Source organism: Oculina patagonica, chromosome 11 (genome assembly GCF_052425735.1).
Source record: "Oculina patagonica isolate OP01 chromosome 11, crgOcupat, whole genome shotgun sequence".
Classification (NCBI taxonomy): Eukaryota; Metazoa; Cnidaria; class Anthozoa; order Scleractinia; family Oculinidae; genus Oculina; species Oculina patagonica.
Window position 1 is genome coordinate 19,419,256 of NC_135768.1, and position 15,492 is coordinate 19,434,747.

The following is a 15,492-nucleotide window of genomic DNA, read 5'->3' on the forward strand; positions in this document are numbered from 1 at the left end:
TTATTGGACCGAGGAAGATTGGAAACGAAACATGTTTGCTATTGATACTTCATGTACGAAGTCGTATAGTGTCTCTGGCGGGGAAAAACAAGGAAGCCTTCGGTTCATATCGAAAGCATGGCGCCTTTGGAAGAAATGTTTTATCTTCTTGGCCGTTTTTCCTGACGTAAGACATAAGTTCTTCAGTACTACAGAACTTAAAGAGCATCTTAATAGCGTGTTCTTCTTGTAATATGGCTTTTACTAGAGGAGAAGATTGAAAGAGTGATGTATTTTGACTCAAATGTACAAAATTCTTGCTGTTGACAATTCAACATGTCGAACAGTCCAACGTCATATTTCAGCGAATCAAACAAGAAGGGAGAAGTGAGTGAATTAAAGAAAAGTTTACAGTCGGCTGAAGTGCAGCGCGATGCTACTCAGTTCAAGAAAGTCATCCAAAAGGTGATATCATGTATGACACTAGGCATGGATTTATCCTCTCTGTTTATGGACATGATAAAGGTAAGATCAGGTTCAAGGGTAACCTGCAAGCAGTTGGTTTATCATAAAGTTAGGACACAGTGTGAGCCAGTGAGCCATGTGAGCCAGAAATCCCAAATCCCAACAAAAGGGTAACTGCAAGCTACCTAAACTAACTTTAGGCCAACCAGAGTGCCATTTACATGTAGGCTAACTGGAGTGCTATGTAGGCTAACCAAAGTGTTATTTAGCCTAACTGAAATGGCTCGCTGGCTCACAGATTGTCCGGATCACCTTTCTCATATTACATAAGTTACATGTACGCTGTGAGCAAGAGAGAAGCGCAGCATTTAGCATTTAGCTTAGGAGAAACGAACTGCTCACTGGGAAGGTCAAGTTTAGTCGCTGTTGTCCTTTCACTGTGCCTTATGGGTAGTTTTGGCTAAGACATCACTTGGACAAAATCGAACAAAAAATCAATCAAACCCAATCCAACAACAATCGTTTGATTGGGTTGAGTAATTGACAGAATCAAACATCTACTTTGCTACGAGTTCGATTTTCGAACTAATCAAACACAATCAAGCACATTTCGATTCGATTTTGTTTGGAATCTGTCTTTTGATACATGTATTAGTAAATAACGCAAGACTAATCAGGGGGACGTTGCGCCGTACAAAATGTCCACAATATAAACAAACAAAATTGAGTAGAAATGTCGACTGTCTGGTAATGGAACATTTGATTTTGTTCAGTTGACCAAATTTTTTTGTAAGTTTGATTATGTTCGATCACCGAACCCAATCGAATGATTGGTGTTGGATTGGGTTCGATTACCAAACGTTCGATTGGATACGCTGAGACAAATAAAGCCGGCCTTATTTTGATTAACAGATAAAAAGCTTTGACAGCGCTTTGTTCTGTTATAAAACATGCAAGGAAGTGACAAGAGCACAAAAGAAGTGTAGGGTGAAACATCAGCTGCTCATGTTTCTCCCTACTTCTTGTTTGTAATTTTTTTTAAACTGAATGCCTTGTTTATTTCCTTTAGGCTGGAGCCACTCATGATCTTGTACAGAAGAAGCTTGTATATCTGTACATCTGTAGTTATGCAGAGTCCAACCCAGAACTGGCTTTATTAACTGTGAACACAATGAGGAAAGACTCACAGGACAGCAGTGCAATGGTCAGAGGTCTTGCCCTGAGGAGCATGTGCTCTTTGAGGTAAATCATTCTAAACTTCAAAGTGCTCTCTTTAAGACTTTTCTTCTACTGCGACTGCTTTTTTGAGGGTTGGTTGGGGGAAGGGGGGGGGGGGATTAGAGAGATTCTTAATCCCTCAAAATAATATTTTTCTTGTGTGCCATTGGTCAAACATGTCATATTATGCAAACTGAGGAATATCATTAGTGGCGAAAGACTCTCACCCTGCCCCCGAGGCCTTTCTCTATCACTTCCTTCATTCTCTCTGTTTTATATAATTTTCTCTTGTGTGAGCCTTTGCAGAGGTGAGAGTTCCAGATGTACTTACATGTAGCAAAAACTTGGGTCAGTGCTGGTACATAAAAAAAGGAAGTTTATTTTATTCTGAACCCCATTATGATAAGAAAACGTGTGTTTGTGTAGCATTGTTTACCACTTTTTAATTCCTTTGTATAATTTTCAGTCATAATTTAGAGCAAAGGGAAACAGAATACGGATAGCTTGCATGGCTCGAACGGCATTCCCTTTCCATTCTCACGGCTACTGAATGACAAACACGCGGCTATCGTGTCAAAGCGGCAAGTCCTAAGGAACGTTTTCGCGTGAGAGGTCACATATTCATGGACCAGTGGCTGTAATTGTCATTGTGTTACTCAAAGAACATGATTCCCGTCCATTATCCAACAATATTTCTCTGGTTGAGTCTTTTTTTTAATTTTCCTTCCTTCTAATCTGCAGGCTGCCAGATCTTGTAGAATATATTGTTGAGCCTCTCCTTGCTGGTTTAGGAGATAACAGTTCTTATGTGCGCCGCTGTGCAGTTATGGGCTGTGTGAAGTTATACCATCTTATTCCTGATTTTATAGAAGGTACATGTAAGAAATCTGCTATTCTCTACCCTCTTTATTCCTAACTCCTTTGTTAACATTCTTAGATATTTACCAGCAAAGGGAATAAAAATAATATAACCTGCTATTAAAAGATGGCCTGGTATTTTTAACCAGTTCCCTGCATTAGCTGGAAAAGCCTCCTGTCCTGATAGCTCAAACCAAAAGTCATTACCCTTAGACTTGCTTCACTCAATTGTGCAAGTGCTGCAATATTATTTTTCACACTGTTTTCTTGAACTCCCAATTTATCAAACAAATTTTTGTTTCCCTGAGAGGTTCGAGATATACACGTAGGAGTTCCACTTTATATGTCCTTGTTGTTTTATTCACTTGCCACACTTTGCGCCAGCTGGCACGATGAGGATGAGATCAGATGACCTTCTTAACACATGTACTTGAGTAGAGCAGGATAATAAACTCATAACATGCAATGTAGCATTCAAAGCCCAGTGAAAACAGTTTTAAAGACTGAATAGGAAACTTGAACTTTCCCTACTTGTACCACAACAGATAATGGAATCATAGAGAAGCTTTGCAGACTGTTGGCAGACCCAGATGTTCAGGTTTGTAACTTACTGTCAGTGATTTATGTCGACTGTGACTTGTCAAAAAATTGGTATTTATTAAGCAGTCAGACAATCAAGAAAATCTAACAAAAAGCAGTTTACTCACTGTCATTTCTGTTTGTGTTCATTTGGCAGTGAATTAGTTTAATTTGTATTTAACCTTTTTCGATTTGACATTATCTCTATACATTTAGGTTGTGTGCAACTGCATTTCAGCTTTGGATGAAATCCTTGCAGCTGAAGGTGGACTACCAGTGAATCAGAAGCTTGCCCATAACTTATTGAGAAGGTACGGCAACAAACTGACCTAACGAACAAATTGAGCTACAGCACAGTAACCATTCAGATTGTTAAATTACATGTCTCCTTTTCAGTAACACAATAATAGTAGTTTGACTGTGTCTTTTTTTCACTTTAAATTTGGATAATAAATTTTTAAGATGTGTTGTATGTTCCCCCAAATGCCCTTAAAAGCAAGAGCTGCCATCATCATCTATGTTCAACCAAAAATGATTGAACATTATTGATATTAAGAACAAATTTATAATTAATTGTTTGTTGATATTTTTATTCTTTGCAAAGTGAGGACTGGTCAGCAGGACTCGCAACTAACTTTTTAACTTACTGACAACTCAGATTTAACTAGCTAGCAAAAAGTATATTTTTCAGTCACTAGTTCAGATATTTTGACTTCTATTAAGAACTGCTGACTGTTCTGAGTTTTTCACTAGCCAAACGGGCTAGGAGGAATGCTAAACCTGGTAGCCAAAGCCTAAACTTTACTTTCTAGTCTTTGGCTAGTTGGCTACCATTTGTCTCGAGCCCTGGATAAGATGACAGACATGTACTTACAATACTGCTTCTTATACACAACTGGAAGCCATACCAGCCTGAACCACACAGTCTGACCTTTACTAACTACAAATGCAACAAAACACAACTGGACAAACTACCGGTATTCCAGGGGGAAAGCACAAAAAAACACTGCAACTGATGACTGATTACAAAACGTCCAATCACAAAAAAATTCACAACCCAACAAGGACCTTAAGTTATAAGAATCAATGTAAAATGAGATTAACTAACTAAAGAAAGCTGTACAGTGTATCAACAAATATGTTTATTTGCAACTGAGTTTGTCAGAATTACGTTTAGTGATAGTGAAAAAGAGGAGTCCACAATGTGATGTCATTCATTCATATTTACACTTTATTTATCAGATTAAAGGCCTTTAGTGGCTGGGGACAGAGTATGATCATGGAACTACTGTTACGTTATAAACCAGTTGATACAGATGAGTTGTTTGACATCCTGGTAAGTCTACAACTTTGATATATCACAGTGGAATCCCGATTTCATCGGCCTCCAAGGGAAATAAAAATATTGATTTGAGAAATTGGGGAGTTTGAGAAAGGAGGCAGAGGCGGGGGAGGGGGGGGGGGTGGAGGTAGGTAAAGTGCAGTGTTTGACTGAGCGAAGGGAAATAATTTTTGTCATTTGTGACCAGGATTGAGTACAACTACAAATTTGCCAAATTTAATGGATTGATTTTTTTTGTTTCAGTTTCAAAATTTACAAATTTTACAATTATTTTATGATTATTTTGTAGAACCTGCTGGATGATCGCTTGAAGCACCCTAACAGTGCTGTTGTGATGGCTTGTATACAACTGTTTATCCACATGACTAAAGACATGGAGGAATTAACTGAACATGTCTACAAGAGAGTTAAAGGTACATTGATTGAATTTTTTACAATTTTAAAGGGGCTAGGTCATGGTATTTTAGGAAATTCTTTTTTATTTTTGTTAATTATGAGTTAAATTGGCAGGGCGAAAGTTGTTAATTTGCAAAATCACGGCCACTTAACAAACAGGGATGATTTCCAAACATTACAAGTGAGATGAATTTGAAAAAAGTTGGGCCAATGTAGCTTACCCAATTGCAATCTATTTTAACCTTGTCTCCCTTCTTGGCTTTTCTGTGTTTCTTCTGATATTTCAGTTGATTCAATGACCAGCTGAACAGTACTGAAATTGGCTAAAATGGCCTGACATATGGCCCATTTAATTAAAAAGAAACATGAACTGAGAATGAGCCATGTTATTTTTATTATAAAAGTATTTTAATTTATTTTTAATTTGTCCTAATAATACAGATTCTTTAATTCTAAACAAAGAAACTCTTTAGTAATCGTATACTATTTTCTCTTCATCAGCTGATAAGAGAATAGTTGCTACATTTATGGCTGATGTATTTTTCACAGGCCCTCTGATGACAATTCTGTCTTCAAGTAACTCTGAGTTGGTGTACGTGTGTCTGTGCCACATAGAACTACTGCTAACTAAAATGCCAAAGTTGTTTGATCAGGAATACCGTTCATTTTTCTCCAGGTGAGACCTTAGTTGCGACACTGGAATGATTTGTATTGTTGGTTGATTATAAAACAAATGACAATTTAATCGTTATTACATCTTTAAGCCCCAATCAGTCCATACATTTCTTAGAACCAGTTTAGACAATGAATACAAGTTTTTCCTGGCTTACAACTATTACTTGCAACATGCTTCTGACACCAGCCTGTATCATCTTATTCGAACCTGTAGCTTGCTTAAGACTGTTTTTTAGTTGTGTGTGTGTGTTTACAAAGTTGACTCAAACACTTGTAAATGGGACACAAAACAGTCATTATGTTACACATGGCAAAATGTTACACATAGCAGTTGTGAACCAAAAAAAAACATTATTGTACTGCAGTCTGAATCAGCCCTTGTACATGTATTTAGTAATATGATTGGGAGATTGTCTGTTGAAATCACCACAATTTCCCTTGGGTGGTCAATTTCTTGATTCTTATGATTTTCATGGTACCAGTAATTATGTTGATGTGCTGTTATCACAAGTAGAAATAAATGTAGATGAAAATTATTAGGTCCATTTTCAATATCATTAAAATATAATAATTGTGTTTATTTTTCAAGGCATACTGATCCACAATATATTAAGACCAAAAAGCTTGAGATCCTCACAACTATTGCATCAGTTTCTAATGTTGAAGAAGTTGTCACTGAATTAAGGTGCGTGGTAAGCATGGATACAGTAATAATAACTTATACATCAATTGTTACATGCGGTTTTCCACTGAAATTGCTGTTTTTTGCAGTTTATAAAAATTAGGTTTCCATGTTACTTTAGTGGTATAGGAGGGACCGATTTTGGGGGGTGGAATCTTATTAGAGTAAGGAGGAATAAATTAACTTGGTAAGGTCATAATCTAAAATGCTGTGGATTTAATTACCTTCAATTGTTGAAGAAGTCATTATTGTTTTCAAACAATAGTTTTATACTAGATACGCTTGAGTGAACTAGGTGATAAAAAGTGCTAAAAAATTAGTCCTTAGCAAAAACTTTTGTAAAATTATATCTCCTCCTTCTCCACAACCACCACCACAACAAGTTTATTGTTCACTTCCTCCCTCTCCACAATTCCACCTCACATCAGCCCTATATCGGTCTCACATCAGCCCCACATCGGCCTCACCGGCATAATCGGTCTTTCCTATCCTACTTAATTACTTCATCTTCAAGCTGGAAACAACAGCACAAAAAAGTGTTGTGATTATTATTCTTGCTACAAATAAAATTCTTTTAACTCTACAGTGCCCATGTTCATGACGTAGACATTAAGATGTCCAAGAAATCAATCAAAGCCATTGGTGAAATTGCCATGTGTCTGTCTGAAGCATCAGAGTATTGTATTGATGTACTTCTCACATTTCTCTCCTGGGAAATTGAGTACATTACTTCACAGACCCTGGTCGTCATTAGAGGTAGGTGGATCAGCTAGACAATTTTTAGTGACAGTTGTAAGTTTTTCAAGTGGAAGGTGTGCTCTTTAGCTGATTATTTGTTGCACACCACACTTTAAACCAATCTAAAGCAACCACAAGACACTATATGGCCTGATATTGATCTCAGTAGAGCTACATGTATCAGGGATAAACTATCCATCTGTTGCATGATTTTTTATTTTATAAAGGCTGGGAAATAGGAACTTGGGTAGGTTCCAAAGCCCTAACTAGTTTCTTGACAAGTACCTACCTGTAGCTAAAACATTTTCACCAGTTTCAAATCTTTTTGTTGTTGCAGACTTGTTGCTTAAGTATGAAAAGTCAACCATCGCTGTTCTGCCACAAATGGCACAATGTCTTGAAATAGTACAGGATCCTAAGGGTTTATCCGCTATCATTTGGATTCTGGGAGAGTATGGACAGGTACTATATAACAGTGGTTTATGTCCACCGTAAAGAAGATGCTAAGAAAGTCACACAAGAAATCATTGACACTGATGAGGGTTGCAAAGGGTTTATGCATGACACGTGAAAAGGGCAAAACTTATACCGTGACATGTGAAAATAGGGCAAAAATTGTACTGTGATGCATGAAAATGGCTAGAAAAGACACATGATTTGTGAATTCTGCTGTTTTAAGTGTAAGTGACACGTGAATTCAGTTAACATTTGTGCGTGAAACGGGATCACGATACCCCTTTTGCTACCCTCACAGACTGTATTAGATAATCGTTATTTGAAAATGCCAATTAAGACTGGTAATTAAGGTGTTCTGTAGGCTCACTGTAATATGATTGTGGGCCACATGATGTTTTTTTATTTCAGTGTTATAAAAGTTTATGTTGTATAATATCATTCATATTTAATTTTATAAAAGGGAATGATACATCTTTAGGTAAACTGTAAGTATTTAACATTAACTTTTTGTGTATCATTAATTTTAGTATCTTCCAGTGAGTGAAATCAATGGAGTTTTGTACATTTTATAACAGGGTGCAAAGAAATTGAATTTTCCAGCTTACCCTTTAGGCAAGCTGTAGCCAGGACGCACTGGCCCAAAAGTCACACTTCGCTAGTCGAAATGCTCCTTATAAGCATGACTAATTTCCTCAGAAATTTTCCCTGAATACTTTCACTTGCCCGTCGGACAAGTGAAGGATACAATCCACTAGCCTGACTTCAAAATCCACTAGCCCTGGGCTATCGGACATGCACTTCTTTGCACCCTGTAAAAGAAACTCTCACTGATTGATTAATAAATAGTTAGAACTTAATTAGTAAATACTTAGCAGTTCTTGTATTTGTCATCAGTCAATTCCTGACAGTCCTTACATGTTGGAACCTCTGGTGAACAAAGTTGCCTCAGAGCAATCAGCAGAAGTCAAGTTACAGCTCCTTACTGCAACAATGAAGCTATTTTTCAAGAAACCACCTGAATGTCAAGACATGCTGGGTCGTCTTCTCAAGTTCTGTGTAGGTGAGTTTCACACAGTTGGCACAGCCTTCCTACTCTTCGGTTCTTCAGATGACATCAGTTTACCTACAGCTGTAGTTACAAGCCACTTGCAGTGTAGTTACAGAGTCCCCTATACTTTTTACATGAAGCGTGATTGAGGCTATTTATTTGCTGTGAAACGCGATTTGGGCTTTTATTTATTCGTGATTCGTGATTCCCAATTTTAAGATCTTTTTACGTGTGCATGAACGCAATTTTTAGCTTAAACGTGACCTGTGAACGGAGAGTTTCAAGAATTAGACATGAACCGTGAAATTATCATCTTTTTCGTGACTTCATTTCTGTTGTTTTTTTAGGTAAGTTCTAGTAAACGTACATCTTTGTTTTAGCTCTGTGATTGGATTGGAACTTTTGTCAGCTATTTTGTCATGTGTATGATCTTGACAGGCACAATATCCGGTCTTACACCTTCCGAGCATAACAGTCTAAACAGGGATCGCAATGATTTTTCCTTGAAGGTGGAAACATTTTTAGAATTTTTTGTGATGCGTGAAAAGCCAAATATCTTTACGTGATTCCATTTCGCAGAGAGGTATAGGGGACCCTGTAGGTAAATTACAAGGGTTTTAATAAAATTTGAAGTAGGCTACAGAGCTGGTTTGAGTAGAGTACGTAATCGACTGTTTGAGAGAGTCTATTTTTAATTAGTTCAATTTTACGAAAAAAGGTAGCCGACTTCTCTGAGCAAAGTAGAGCAAAGAAGGCAATGCTATTCATAAGCCATTGGTAATTGTTGAAAGCAATGAAATTAAGTAAACATAATGTTGTTGTTGTGCACAGTCAGCAGTATTTGAAGGGCCCCTTGAAATATATTTGCCACCTTAATTGTACGTGTAATTGATAAATATATGAGCATGATCAGTCAACATAATTTTGTGATAATTACAGCACAACTCATTTGTTATCTCCAGATGAAGAATCTCACATGGATGTACATGACAGAGCTCTGTTATATTACAGACTCCTAAAAACTAATCCAAAAGAGGTAATGACACAAAGCCATTTATTTATTTACAAGGAACTTTGTACTGCTGATAAAAGTGATATATCTTAAGGTGAGCTAGTGACACACTAGCTTTGGATTATTTGACTTGTTGAATGATTAATTGACCGATGGATGGTCAGACTGATTGATTGATATCTGGCTGGCTCTTTGACTTACTGACTGACTGATTGATGGATCAATTGGTTAGTTAGTCAGTCCACTAATGACTGACTGACTTACTGGCTGACTGACTGATTCAGATTGATTGATTGGCTGATTTACTGATGAGTTACTGACATACTGACTGAATGATTAGTTGTTGTCGGTTTGATTGATTTTCATTGATTGGCTTGCCAAAAAGTCGACAAAAGTTATTGAACAATTTGTTCATTCATTGTTCATGAATTTCATTCATTCATTCATCTGCCCATTTGTTTTATGTCGTTCTTTTTAATTAACAGGCTGAGAGAGTTGTTTGTGGTTCAAGTTACAAGCCAGTCACAAATCTACTGCACTTGAATACTAGCACCCCAAGTTCAAAGGTACAACCTACAACTTTAAATCTGTTTGTAATAATATTATAACGATTAAATTACCACTGTTAGTTTTAGTTTATTTTGTTTTTGTGTTTTATTAGTGTGTTCAAGGGGCACAATTTTCAATGGAGATACATGAAAGTGTTACCTTTCCTGTCAGAAGTGGTATATAAAGCTTTAAGGCCAAACATTAAAGCACAGTTAATGGAGCGAGACACTTGTGCCCCCCGCCTCGGGTTGTTACTGTTTATTTTGATTGTGTAATGTAACATCTGTATGTCTTTCTTGTCTCGAAAGGACAATGATTACAATGGCCGTTTAGGTACAAATGTTGTATCACTGTCTAGCACAATTATATCATGCATATGGCTAGTCTTTTAAATAACTCTATTCATGTCTCGTTTAAGCCTGTATGAGATCCTTACTTTCTATGGTACACTATTTGCCTTTGGCCTAAATCCAGACAACTGACAGTGTCTGGCTGTAAAAGTTTATAGAATGAACTTTAACATCATTCGCTAGTTTTATCGCTTGTGTTACTGTAACTTAGTTCGAAATTTGTAAATCTTACCCTCACTCTATATTAAAGGGTAAGGGTTTAAAGTAGACCCCCACCCCCACGCCAGATTAAACAACCAGCCAGGGCACATTTAATATTTTCAAAGATAATATTATTTTTAACAGTACATAATTATTAACTGTTTTTATAGGAACCCCTCTTCGAAGAATTCAACTCATTGTCAGTAATTTATGGACAACCATCAGATCACTTCATCAGCCAAACCATACCTTACATCAAAGGACGACCATACACACAAAAAGAAGAGGGTAATATAAGCTAAATCAACCATTAAACCTACTTGTTAGAATCAGATGTATTTTCTATGCTAGGTTCAATCTTGTTCTTACAGTGCTCATTATAATCTAACAAGCCTGGTTAAAATCTGTCTGTAAGCCTTTGTGGCTTTATATCAGGGCGGGGTTGTTCAAAAGCCGATTAGCACTAACTCAGGATTAAAACAGACTGAAGTTTATTAAGGGTTCAATTTTCTTGTATTATAATAATTATAATATTTAAAAAGTCTGTTTTCCTACGTGTTGTTGAGCTTGAGATTGATTAGTCAACATCGAAACTGGAGAACAGAAAATATTAACAGAGCACTTCACTGAAACGTTAAAAAGCTTAAATCAATCCTGGATTTATCGTGCTTTGAACAACCCAGCCCAGGTTGGTGCTCAACTCTGGATTGCTTTCAAACGTGGACTGCATACAAGTCCATTGTGGGTACCCCTGAGGTCAAACACGAGACCACGTGGCCTAGCTAACTAACACCCCCCACCCCCTTCCCCAGCAGTTTTTGTCAGGCTGCCCTGACAGACTTGTTTAAACAATTGTCTTAATTTCTTATTTAGAAGGAGATGAACGAATTCCACACCAGCAAGGAGAGATTGAAAGAGAAGAACCAAATCGACCTCCTTTGGGTCAGCAAGTTACTGTTGGCAACCTGCTGGTAATTTATTTTTGCACCATTCAACACAATGCAAAAACATGATGGTTGGGATAATTAGTACTTTTTTGCAGTCAGAAACTTATTTACTGAGTGTGTAAAATCAAGGTCCCGGTTTTTGTCAGAAATGTGGCTGAGTCAGCCTTTTGACATTATTATTTTATCCAGCATCATAGACCCACAGTGCGCACAGAGAGGTTAATACCGGTAATATCATTTATGGTGTCACTTGTCCACAGGCACCATGCCTGGATTCTGGCATGGGTACTTAAAAAAAGGTGTGTTCACCCAAACACCAAATGTGAACATAACGACCTAACCCCCTTCCAAATTTAAGCCCATGGGCTTACTTGTGGAACTGGATGGTACTTGCATGAGGTTTAGATGAATAAAAATAGGATGTAAACTGGAGGATTTATGTACTACAGTAAAAACCCGCGTATAAGAACCTAACATTTAAGAACCTGTTAGGCTAAAATTTCATTTTTAAGCACCCTTCACATAAGAACCGTTTTAGGCTAAAATTCTAAAACAGGTTCTTATTTTCAAAAAAGAAAAAAATAATCTTCTCAAAAATATATAATTAAAAAATCTTCTCAAAAATATATTTATTACACAGTCTGCTTTTAAAGAGGAACTTTGACATTTTATCATGTTATGTTGTTTTGTATACAAGATTTATTTGGGAATTATAGTGAAGGTTACAGTATAGGTTTGATTTTAACAGAATCAGATTAAAATAGTATAGTATTTTGCTTACCGAAGCTTCCAAGAATACTGTTATTGGACATTAAAGACCAGATCATTTAAAAATTCTACTTTATTTCTTGAACAAAAGTTAAGAACCTAATTAAGAACCTAGTTAGCCTAATTTTACACTAAATACCATTTATATAAGAACCTGTTTAGGCTAACTTGAAAAAACCTAGGTTCTTATACGCGGGTTTTTACTGTATTAAGAATACTTGTGTTGATTCCAAGGGAGAAGATGTTGGCAATGAACAACAAAATGAGGAACAGGAAGAAGAAGACTTCCTTGAATTGAGTGATCATCCAGCCCTGACGCCTGCCCAGTTTGAGCAGAAGTGGAAATCCCTTCCACAAAGGTAAGTTATAAAATTGTGTCATTAAATCAAGTTAAATCACTTGGTCTATAGGGCTACAACTCCACCTTGTGATCAGACTGAGAGTATAAGATTTGATCCCAGGTTGGGTAGATTCAAAGTCCAGTGTCAACGCAGTTCAGACAATCCCGCTTTATGGTGCTTTTTGGGTTGTTCTTTAGACATCGGAGGGGAGAAAAATGTAAAAGTCGCCAATGCCACAGCTAATGTCAAATACAATCTTAACAGATTGTGGACCTCTCTAAGTAGCGTTTTGCGGAAATGAGTTTCGTTGAAAGTCCTACGCCATATTATCCACCAAGCACGATCCTAATAAAACGATTTGTGACTTGACAAACCACAATTTTATGCTGCACTAGCTATACTTTTGACACTGAAATGTGGGGGGCTACAGCACCCTTCCCCCTCCCCTCTGGGCTCTGCTGCCCATGATGTAGAAGTGACAAACAAACAAAAATTATACCATGTAATTTGATTTTTCTCTTCCTCTCCCCCCTCCTCACCTTAAGCCTGGAAAAAAATTAAAATTACACTCACTATCTATCCTGCCCAGCACCCCAAAAAATATGTCTTCCTCTCTATAAGGCTAACTTCTTTTATAACCTGTTCTACTGGTACTTTTAAATTTATTTAATTATAATTAATTGTCTCAAACTAAATTAATGAAATACCGTGAGATAAATTTTTTTTATTCATTTATTATGTATTTTTAATTTAGTTCTTGTTGGGAGGAAGCTATGGCTCATCTTCCATCCACACCTGACGAGCTTCAGCAACATTTCTCAGAAAATGGAGTTGCACTGATGGCCAGCAGCCCCCCTGGTCAATCTGTTCAGAGATATTTCTTCTATGCTCAACAGGTACGCACAAAATTTCATAAAAATCCAATCCCCCCCCCCCCGAAAAAAAAAAATCTAAAATCCTTCAGATAAAAAGCCCTCTCTCTAATATAGCTCTTAAAAGAAAGATGCATGTCTAATCATAAGCTTCTTGTTTTAGATCTATTATCGTTTGCTGTTAGTTTTCAGAGACCTGGAATTTTCACATAGCTAGATAGCCCATATATGGGAGTGTCCTTCCCCCCTCCCCGGGTATGCGCCTACTTGACATAGTATCCTGTCATTAAATGCAAATTTCCATGTGAAGACAAGCTCCTAACCCCTCTCCCCCCCCCTTCCCAGTACTGCATGTACAGTCAACTCTCTCTAAAACAGACACCTTTGGGACCAGCTCCAGAGCGGCTCTTAAAGGGGTGTCCATCTTATAGGGAGTTTAGTTAGAGATAAATGACTGAAAAAAGCAGGGACGGGATCAACACCAGGTGTCCGTCTTATAGAGGTGTCTGTTAACAGAGAGTTGACTGTAGTGAGGGGGTACTTTAGGAAAAAGATGAGGAGGTGCAAGTAGAGTACTTTAAAACCTGGTGAAAACGTCTTCATCTCTCAACAGGCTTCAGGACAAAGTTTCTTCCTGGTGGAAGCTGTTATTGATGTCACGTCGAAGCAGCTTAGAATTGTCACCAAAGTAGAGGATTTGTCATTAGTTCAGCAGTTTGACACATATCTCAGAGCTTGTCTTGAAGAATGGATAGAGACCAAATAAAGCTACCATCAGCCACATCTCACAAGAAATGGATGCTCTTATGAGTAGCTCATTTCTTTTTTTCCAAAAATGCACTAAACACACGAGGCTTCAGTGGATTTGAAGAAACATCAACAATGCTTCAAAAGAGGCTAGTTAAAAGGTGGTTATTGAGAAAAACCTTGGAGCCCAAAAAATAATAGCATGTTCACCAATCCTAGGTAAAAAGGATTTTCATGGTCAGCTACAAAACCATGAAATAAACTCGGAATTCAGTAGCATAATTTGAAGTTATATGAAAAGAAAAGGACAGAGAATAAAAAAGAAACAAATATCGATAAAAAGAAAAACAACTTTTGTACAGCTAAAAGTAAATCAGATTGCCCGATACTTACCCTGTTTCTCCTAAATCTGCTTTGTCACTCCAACCCACTAACAGAGAACCAGGAGAAAGCTAATAAATTATTATTTTAATTTGCAACTTCATCCTTATGACATACAACTTCAAACCAAACCATATGTTCATGGCCTTTCATGATGCATGGTTTGATTAGAGACTTTTAAAAGATGTAGTTACAGGCTTCAGGTGGGATCCTGGCCAGTCCTTCTTGTATTACAACATGGGGCTGTTTCCAGGACAGAACAATGTGCATGAAGAAGAAGAAGAAGAGTGCCTTTATTTAAACAGGGTTGCTCTTTCAGTAATTATAAATTACAAAATTACTGCTATCAATAGAGGCCCTATAAAAAAAACCTTAATTAAAAATTAATGTTTCTTAATTAAGAAACATTCTCACACACCACTGGTAGCCATGCCAGGCCGACCGCCACCTCACCTTTATTACAAACTCAAAACCATACAATCATGTACATCATGCATCATAGGTAAAATAATTATTACAAAGTGGCAAAGCTAACAAAAGATACAGCACGAACTAAAAATCTTTGGGCGGGTGGGACTGCGAAAAGGTCATTAATGGTGGAAGCAACAAAAACAACTGCCCACCAAAGGTCACATGACCCTTTCCCAGGTCCCAGCGGTGTGTGAGAAAAACATTTTCCACTTATTTTGTTTCACTCGGCCTGTGGAAAATAACACTTATTTTTTGTTCTCTCCCTCCTAACCCTTTTTCAGGCATGAAGAATTTAACCCTATAATAATACTGAATCAGATCTGTTTGGTTTGATAATCAGATAGATGACTGATGCAGGTGAACTTGTCAATTCTCTTTACTTCAAATGAAAATAAATACACCACACCAACGGTCTCA

The 15,492-nt window shown here is 37.2% G+C and overlaps 1 protein-coding gene across 2 annotated transcripts; it reads left to right on the forward strand.

Moving 5' to 3' along the window:
* Positions 1-233: 233 nt before the first annotated feature.
* LOC144630547 (AP-4 complex subunit beta-1-like) lies at positions 234-14,870 on the forward strand. Of its 2 annotated transcripts, none has more exons than XM_078488908.1 (19): positions 234-504; positions 1,514-1,686; positions 2,404-2,534; positions 3,066-3,118; positions 3,316-3,410; positions 4,342-4,435; positions 4,731-4,854; positions 5,387-5,513; positions 6,102-6,197; positions 6,781-6,950; positions 7,270-7,394; positions 8,283-8,448; positions 9,399-9,472; positions 9,934-10,014; positions 10,719-10,836; positions 11,425-11,519; positions 12,498-12,622; positions 13,359-13,500; positions 14,090-14,870. In XM_078488908.1, exons 1-19 carry the CDS (start codon positions 316-318, stop codon positions 14,240-14,242), a joined length of 2,331 nt encoding a protein of 776 aa, XP_078345034.1. In that variant the 5' UTR covers positions 234-315; the 3' UTR covers positions 14,243-14,870. The 2 variants fall into 2 exon arrangements, with proteins under 2 accessions (XP_078345034.1, XP_078345033.1); XM_078488907.1 differs by having other exon boundaries at positions 11,422-11,519; positions 14,090-14,869.
* Positions 14,871-15,492: the final 622 nt, after the last annotated feature.